Source organism: Corvus hawaiiensis, chromosome 5 (assembly GCF_020740725.1).
Source record: "Corvus hawaiiensis isolate bCorHaw1 chromosome 5, bCorHaw1.pri.cur, whole genome shotgun sequence".
Lineage (NCBI taxonomy): Eukaryota > Metazoa > Chordata > Aves > Passeriformes > Corvidae > Corvus > Corvus hawaiiensis.
The window spans coordinates 6,024,887-6,033,495 of record NC_063217.1 but is presented as its reverse complement, the minus strand read 5'-3'; the positions used below and the strand labels follow the sequence as shown (position 1 = coordinate 6,033,495).

The 8,609-nt window shown below is 47.0% G+C and overlaps 1 protein-coding gene across 1 annotated transcript; it reads right to left on the bottom strand.

Moving 5' to 3' along the window:
• Nucleotides 1-1,955: 1,955 nt before the first annotated feature.
• Nucleotides 1,956-5,321, bottom strand: FABP1 (fatty acid binding protein 1). Its single transcript, XM_048305079.1, has 4 exons — nucleotides 5,186-5,321; nucleotides 3,964-4,136; nucleotides 2,631-2,723; nucleotides 1,956-2,077 (listed from the first exon to the last, which is right to left on the bottom strand). The coding sequence occupies exons 1-4, from the start codon at nucleotides 5,250-5,252 to the stop codon at nucleotides 2,027-2,029; spliced, it is 384 nt and encodes a 127-aa protein (XP_048161036.1). The 5' UTR covers nucleotides 5,253-5,321; the 3' UTR covers nucleotides 1,956-2,026.
• Between the last annotated feature and the right edge of the window lie 3,288 nt (nucleotides 5,322-8,609).

Genomic DNA, 8,609 nt, shown 5'->3' with positions numbered 1-8,609 from the left:
GGGGTTTTATTGCTTCCTTGGGATAATTTCTTTCCAGTAGTGTCCATGGGATGGTAGAAGTGGGAAGCCAGTTCCAAGAAGTGTTGTGTACACCTGTGGGCAATGAATGCAAACTGAACAAGACCCACCCAAGGTGGTGTTTTGTGTTAAATGATATTTTTCTGATGAAAAAACTGCTGGAAAATGATTCTGCAGCTGGCACAGGTGCAACATCAAACTGTAGGCTCTTTGCAAGTGAGACTAAGTGGAATTCTGACATCAAGATAAGTTAATTGGGATAAATTATTCTCCTTAGTTACAAATCAGAAAATGTCTGCAGTGATGGACATGGGGCCGTGCCAGAAGCCACTTGCTGTGGTTTGATGCACTGGCTGTGTGGATTGCTCTAACTGGGCAAGCAGTTTCCAAGGAGGGCATCTACCTTTGCTCACCTTCAGGGTGAGCTGGGGGCTCTGATGCATTTCAGCACCTGCCTTTAGACTTAGGTGCCTAATCAACAAAAAACTGAGGAAAAAGGGATAGTCCATAGATCAGCTGCCAGTGGACAGCCAACAGAACTAAGGAGAAGTCTAATGACTAAAGCTGGATTTCTAGATGAAAAAGGGATTTGCTGTCTCACCATCTGTCTCAAAATCCTACTAATTTCCTGCAGACTTTCAGTGACGTCCAGGAGAGGAAAAGGTTTATTCAAGAATCCCCTACCTGCTCTTCAGCAGCGTAGAAAGAAAACAAAACCAGGGCTTTTCTTCTCTGATGTTTCTCAGTGATTTTGCTGATGTCTCTCCAGATCCGAGTTCACTAAAAACCAACATCTGCTTTTTAGGCACTGTTCAGCTAAGCCCTTCCATTTGTCTGTGAGGTGCCTCTCTGCTGCCCTGTGTGACAATCCATATTGGTTCAGTTCTTGGCCTGAGGATCAATGTTGATCTGTGATATGAAAACCTTTCCTGGGCAGAGAGGAGTCCTGGCAGAGATGCATGTGAGAACAAATTGGTCCTTTGGTGGCATGTGTTGGGGTTTCAGAAGGAGGTGGGGGAGCACTTGTGGTGTTTTCCTAACATCCTGATCAGCTTTGAGAGGTTGTAAGAACATCATCCCAGCTAGATGTATCACACAGCCATGTATTCATTTCCCAGTGACAATTCCCTATCATCACCCAAGCACCAGCCTTGGAAAAGGCAGATAAGAGGGAAGAGTTTTCTTTCCTGTGTGCAGCAGAAAACTGCATCTCCATTTGGCCTGAAGTGCCAAGCAAGAGCATGGGAGATGAGTTTGCTCCCTCTGTCTACACTGAGAACAACCAGCCCATCTCCTGCCAGGAGACAAAAATCTGTATTTCACCCTGGAAGAAGTGTTTGATTGCAGTTCAACCCAATTTATCAGGAGCAGCTTGGGGTGAAACACACACTGGACACCTGAAGGGAGTTTGTGGCCCTCCTGCTGGTGGGAAGGGGTGAGGAGGAGATGAGGATGGGGTGGCCAGAGCCTATAGGGATGGATCCTACTTCAGAGGTGTGAGGATGAAGACTGCAGCTGCTAGCCCATGCTGGGTGCTTCCTCAAGGCAGCTCTCCAAACAGGAGCACTGGCACTTCCTTGACTCCACCTAAACCACCCCATTCTTTGGCCCTGCTGGTCACTCTGGTCACCTTGGCCATGTCTGTAAGGAAAGGGAACAGAGTCCTTTTCCTGCCCAGTGCTCTCCAGCCAGATCAGCCATGGGTACAGGACCTACTGGGACATCCCCAGCAGGATGCTGGCACCTGTCCCCAGGAAAGGGCTGGAAGAACACTCATCAGCATCGTGAGTAGCTCTGAGCCTGTGCCCTGCCTCAACTCCATTCCCCAACCTCAGCACACCCTTAGCTCAGTTTGTTGCCCAATTTCTACCATTGCTTCCATGAGCTTTGGAGGCTTGTGTCTATTTATAGCAGCAGAGAAGAGGTTGATGACAATGAAGAGCTTCAATAAAATTTTATTTTAATGGACACATTTTACATGGTAAAAAGATTGGCATGTGTAAGGTTTCTAGATTCTCTTGCTGACTCTCTTGAAGGTGAGGTCACCCAGGGTCATTGTCTGAAAAAGAAATGGAAGGTGTTAGCTTTTTATGAATTTGTAGAGTCATTGAATATCTCAAGTTGGAAGGGACAAATAAGGATCATCATTGTTTTTAGCTCCAAACTGTACTTAGGATGTGGTCTTGCAAATCAAAACAGGACTGATCCCCAGCCTATCTCTTATAAACTGAATTTTTAAAGCTTTGGATTTTTTTTCATGGATACCCCAAAGCAGGTAGGGATTATCTGGCATCCCTCAGCTGGGATCAGTTTGCCTCACCTCTCTTCTCTAAGAGTGCCAAGCCCTGGCACATTCCTGTTCCTCTGGGTGAGTGAGAACATGCCCTCATTACCTGAATCTTTGATCAGCTCTGCCTAAACTGGGGTCTTAAAAGTACTTTTTGGATCATACTCTAATGAGAAACTGCCTTCAGTGCCTGGCTGCAGAGCCTGTGTGCAAGCACATGCTCTGCTCCAGCACCTCCCCAAGGTGCCCAGCACCTCTGTAGTTTCCTAGGGCCAGGCCCCTGAAGGCAGCTCTGTTATTCCAGCCATTGCCCTTCTGCACTTACATGGGTGATGGTGTCTCCGTTGAGCTCTGTGACAGATTTCATCCCTTTCACCTGTGTGACCAGCTTGTTGTCACCCTCCATCTGCACAACAGCCTGGTGGAAGACAGAGCATTCATGTTATTGCTGGAGACCACCTCGACCCCTGCATTTTGTCCTTCCCCTGCTTCAGTAGGAGGGGACTGCAGAGCCAGCTGAGCTGGGCCAGGGTGTGTCACGACATCTCCTCTGCACCACCCACCTACTGCACACTGCTGCAGCAGCCTCCTTTGGGGTGAGGTGTCTGGGAGCTGGATGACAGTAAGGGGCTGGAGGGAGTCTCAGTCAAGGTGGGAAACTATTTAAGGAGCTTTCAGAAACTCAGACATCGGTGGAAAGTTCATCAAGGGACAGGCACATCTGCTGAGTCTCTGCCCCCTGGGAGCTGCACATCTAAAAAGGCTACAGATAGCTGTCCCAGGGCAGCTATCACTGATCAATGAAATTAAACAAATAAATAAGCCAGCAAAGCCTATTTCTGTTTATCTGTCTTGCCCAGCTATAAGATGTGTTCATTTACCCTTGAGCTGCTGATGCAAAACTCTTTACGCAGAGTGTAAAACTCTTCTAATAACTGTTTCCCCCTGGTTTATGCCAAAGTGATGCTGGAAATCGTGACAGCTCTCAGAGCCCCATTCACGGGGCATTTCTTTGCTGATCACCCTCCTGCTTTCAAAAGTCCCTGCAATACCATCTTCTCCTGAGGTAGAGGTGAGAGGCCGTATTTGCCAGTGGTGCTGCCTTGACGTTCTGTGAACCACTGGAAACTAATATCCAGGAACAGGAGCTGCCCCAAGTCCAAGGGTGATAACTCCTCACCTTGCCAAATCATCTCACCCAGCATAACCTGAATCAGTGGGAAAGGCTAGCAGAGAAGTTAACAGCTACTGGGACTTAAAATTTGAGAGATTTATTGGTTTATGACTGATTGTCTGATTTTCCTGCACTACTTTTGAGTCAACAAAATGGAGGCAGAGGTATGTTTTGTGTTGCAAAAAGACACAATCTTTTTCCACCTCAAATCTTTCAGAACTCTTCCTGTAAAAAAAAATTTACCAAAGCATCTCTATCCCCCTTTTCCAAATGGGATATTAAAACACTGGCTCCCAGTGCTTTCCAAAGTGACTACTAAAATAGTTTTAGAAATGCAAGGCTTCTTCTGCAGGAAGTGCAGTACATTAATTAATACCTGTGGTATGGTCAGTCGCTTTGCTCATATGCAGAGGGAATGGCTGGAAAGGAAATGTAATGTCCCTGAGCCCCCACAGCCCTGGAAGAGGAGGGGCTGCTCACTCACCTTCACTTTCTCTCCATTCAGCATCTCTAACTCACTCTCCTCCCCAATGGTGAACTCGTTTTTCATCACTTTTGTGCCAGTGGTCACAGTAACCTTGAACTTTTTCCCATCCTGCACAATTTCTGAGATGCTCTTGATGTCCTTGCCCTTCTGGATCTGGTCCTCAGGGAGCCCTGCCCAGGAACAAGAGACATTGAGTGAACGGTGGAGCCATCTGTGGGCAGATTGTTGCTGCTGAGTGAATGAATGTAGCAGGATTTGGGGACCTACAGCTGGGAAAATTTCTATTCCAGTGCGGAAAAACATTTCAGTGATGATGCTTCCCCAAGAGCCACAGGTCCCTGAGTCTGCTGGGGAGGAAGATCAATACTGTCATCCTGGATTTTGTGTGGGAACTAGGCATGTCCCATGTCCACTGAGCTGACTGGGAGAACAAACATCACCTTTGTCTCAGAATAAAGAGACAGGGTCTCAGAATAAATCCTGCTTTCCTTCTTTCACTGACAGGCAAGGAAAAATGGATTAAATGAAGACAGAACAAAGGAACAAAGTGGGTTTTTTACGAGATTCAGGGTTCCTCAGAACCAGTTTATAAAATCTCCCAAAGCCTGAAGGTGATCTGACAGGTAGAGCCCTTCTGGCACATAATTGTGCAGTAATAGTACAAAGCCCCGTGAATCCCTGCAGGACCACATTCCCTGTGACAGACATGAGTGGAAATCTATCAGACACATTCATCATTTAGCATTTAAACAACACTAACTATTTTTCTGATGAACGGTGAGATTTGAGGCTTTGCAGCATCACAGCACAGTGGCTGACCAATGTCCTGCTCGCCCTCAAATTTCACAGCTTGATGGAGCAGATCTGCAGTGCCCCTAAGCCACCAAGGTCCTGCTGGCTTATCATGTGTGTGCAGCACTCAGCCACACTGGCCAGTGGCTGCAGAGCCTGCCAGCACTGACTTCCTGCAAGCCATAAAACTTTACCCATCATCTCTTGACCCCCAGCCCCCAAGACAGAGAGGTGCTTTCTCTTCTATTTTGAGATCATATCTCCACGCATATACATTTAAAAGCCCAACAATTACAAGGTGACAGACAGAAATAGGAAACCTAAGAGATGTCTCAATCTACATCATCAGCACATCAGAACAGTTGGCTGCCAAAAATCATTGGGATCTGAGGGGGCAAAGAAGCACATAGCACATGCAGGCACTTACCAAGGGCTTTCATAAAGGGCTCAAAGTTTTCCTGGGACTGGAGCTCGTACTTTCCAGTGAAGCTCATGGTGGAAAGGGTCTCTGTGCTCCTAACACAAGAGAAGGTGCCTTGCTGGTAAGCAGAACTTGGTTTTATATCATCCTTCTGCCTTAAAAGTTGGCCAGAGGTAAGATGATGTAATTAGTTTATGGGAATGTTCAAACATTAACGTAAAACTGGGCAACGGTCAGTGATAAATTGCCCTACAATTTACAGACTGCAATTTACAATTGGGGGCAGGGAACACCCCATAAGATCCATTTCATGGAGGTCACAATGTGGCATCCATAAACAAATGATAAAAAAAATAATAATTGTGCAGAGAGGTTCGTTATCAGAGGAATGAGCCAAATCATCTAATGATCTTGCAGCGTGGAAGCACGCATCTGAGGAGGAGAACGTGGTGACTGTTGTCCCCTGGAGCTGACACTGGGGGGCTTCTGCTCGCTGGTGGGTGCACAGTGGGTCTTTATCACTGGCAGAATAGTGGCTGCACACTGCCAGGGACTGACTGGCTCACAGACCTGTTCTGGTGGGGTTTGGTGTAACCCAGATGCAGCAGTAGCCCAAACCCATCATTATCCCCTAAGAAAATGACTCCAGATCAATTGCTGGCCTTGCACTGGCCCACCTGAAGACTGCAGATTGATTCAGGCTCCACCACTATGGCCCTGCATGGATAGAGAGCTGGTGCCAATAGTGATCTACCAAACCCCTTTCATCTCCTTTCCCCATAGGGGCTACAGTCACTCGTGTACTGAAGGAGCATTCCAGCCCTTGGAGCTGCAACTCTCCCAAGTGCCACATCAGAAGAAGGGCTAGCAGCAGCCTCCAAGCTGAGCCCCATTCCTCCCTCCAAAGTAGGACTCAGAGCTGGGCTCCTCTGCCAGTCTGGTCCCTTTGGCTGAGAGTCCCAGATTGCTTCACGGCCTCTGAGCAGCCATCCTCTGGGTCTGGACTCCCAGGCTCGGCTTCTTGCCTCAATGAATTCCTCCTGCCTCCCAAAGTCAGCTCAGGGATTTTCCACCTTTTCACTCACATTCCTTCTCCTCTTTGCAATTCTTCTGTTTTGCCTTCTCCTAGCATCTTTGTCCTTTCTTGAAGTGAAATCATGGATAAGAATGAAAAAGATCTATCTCTTTCCAATTTGGAGACACTGTCAGAGCCTTCTGCTGCCTCCTGTCCCGCTCTTGCCGGCTCAGCCCTGCTCTCCATGCTGCAGGAGCGAGCCTCAGTTTCTGGTTAATTAGTACAGGCAGTGTCTGCCAGATGAGGCAGGAGAGGGAAAACCTCAGCTGGTTGGACGGACAGTGGATGAAGTTGGCTGGGAGGGGAGAAAATCTGTAGGGACATCATGCCTACACATCGTGGAGGGAGCCAGGCAGGTTCAGAGAGCATTCATGGGGGGGTGGGTTGACTCAGCAATTTCTCCAAACAGCTTTTTTGCTGTTTTCCCTTTTATCCCCTCAGGAATTACATCACCTTAGGAATTTCATTTTGTTTTTATGCCTGTCTCAAGTGAATACCCCGGTGTCACAAGGGGCTGTGCTGACATGTCCCTTTTCAGTGTCCTCTTCATGGGGACAGTGGTGACTGACCTCTTCTGCTGTGTCCTGGCAGCAGCCCAAGTTGGTAGATCCCTGCCTCCTGTCAGCCAAAGTTCTCTGGCCATGGGCCACCTGGAAGCACGTGTGCCTCCCACCTATTCATGCCCTGGACCTCTGGCTGCTCCTCCAGGCAGTTCAGGTCCCCTCTCTTTCCATGATGGGGAGAGATATTAGGCTTGAAAAAACTGCAGAGTTCCCAGGCCCACCATGTCCATGGAGACGAAGCACCTAAGGGCTGGATGTCACTCATCAAGTGTTGAAAGGGGAATATAATTGTCCAGGTCTCTCTTGGTAACTGGGCAGAAAGTTTTCCATTCACAGAAATGGACGGCTTATGGGAGAATTCACCCCGTTTGGACCCCAAGTTGTTTTCTGTAGGCATCCTCTCCTTCTCTACTTACTGTGAATAGCTATAGCATATCTGTGCTCCTGATTTGCTGCTGGATAAATGGGGACTGTGAATCACTGCTGGAAAATTTGGAAATGTGACCATCTTATTTTTGATCAATGGACAAAAATAAAACTTCTTTGTGTTCTGTTGGGCTCAATGTTCTTTTAATTTTCTTTAGCAAAAAAAAAAAAGAAGTTAGTATTAAGAAAAGGAGAAATGCTTATTGAATGAAATTTGGCCAAGGTAATTAATATCTAGCCAGGCCTGCTGAGCAAATGGCAGGTGAGATAAACTTAATCTCAATAGCAAAGTTCAGAATACTTGTACATCTCTCCATCAGAATATGGGATCTTTTAAAATACGATATCACTTTAACTCTCCAGAGCCAAGAAAATGCACCTGATTTGAACTAACTCGAGGCCATGTCAATTGATAATTTGATTAAAGTAAATCCATTCCCCAAAACCTAAATCTGGTTTGTATAAAGAGAAAAGGCATGGATCATTTTCAAAAATTATTGAGGAAGCTACATCTTGTGGGAAGTCAGCAGGTACTTCTGTCTTTAATTTGTTTTGAAAATAAAGCATAGGGTCTTAGAATCTTGTTAGAAAAAAAGGAGTGAAGTGTCTTATTACTGCTTTTTGCACCTGAATCAGAGATATGGACATGCAGATCTTCTCAGGCAAAAATATCACCAGTGGATCAGCCATGGTCTGGGCCAAATGTCAAATCCCACCTGCTCTGGCTCCCTGGGTACTCATCCTGGGTCTCCACCACCCACCTCTCGGAAGAAGGTGCTCAACCCAGACCTCCCAAAGTTCAGTTTGTGGCTGGTGTCTCATGTTATACCATCTTCCATAATCAAGAAGAGTTTGGCTCTGTCACCTCTGTAGCTGCCTGTGGAGCCGTTGCATCCTTTTAGGACTTCCCCTCAATTCCCTGGGATTCCTGATCTCAGCTCTCACTTTCACTCAGTGTCTGGGAAGCCACCCACCTACCTGCACTACTTCTTGAAGAGCTGGACATTATATCCAGATTTTGAGATTTAGGGCTCCTACAGAAAAAAAAAAAATCTCTGCCTCCTCCAGTTCAAAGTGAAACTCTTAATTAAAAGTTCTGAACTGCAAAAATGACTTTACAGTCAAAGCGCTGTGTAGGGAGAGGCATTTTGCTGTAGCCCAGGGGAGGGTCTCTGGCAGCCTTGTGGAGGTCTGGGAATGTCTTCATGTATCTCTACTCCATCACCTCCCTTGCTTCTCTTATCTGTCCCACCAGTGACTCCCCAGACTTCAGGGAGCCCAGCACCTCACTGCTCTGGGAAGCCAGGGCTGGGCTCCACACTAGGATTTTCCTGGCCCAAATGTGAAAGGCTGCAAGCCAGGACCT

Excerpts from the sequence above, each read along its gene's own strand:
- FABP1 (XM_048305079.1), bottom strand. The coding sequence starts at position 5,252 with ATGAGCTTCACTGGAAAGTACGAGCTCCAGTCCCAGGAAAACTTTGAG. Across the intron at positions 4,137-5,185 it reads GCCCTTTATGAAAGCCCTTG|GGCTCCCTGAGGACCAGATC; the intron begins GTAAGTGCCTGC and ends GTTCCTGGGCAG. Across the intron at positions 2,724-3,963 it reads TGAATGGAGAGAAAGTGAAG|GCTGTTGTGCAGATGGAGGG; the intron begins GTGAGTGAGCAG and ends GTCTTCCACCAG.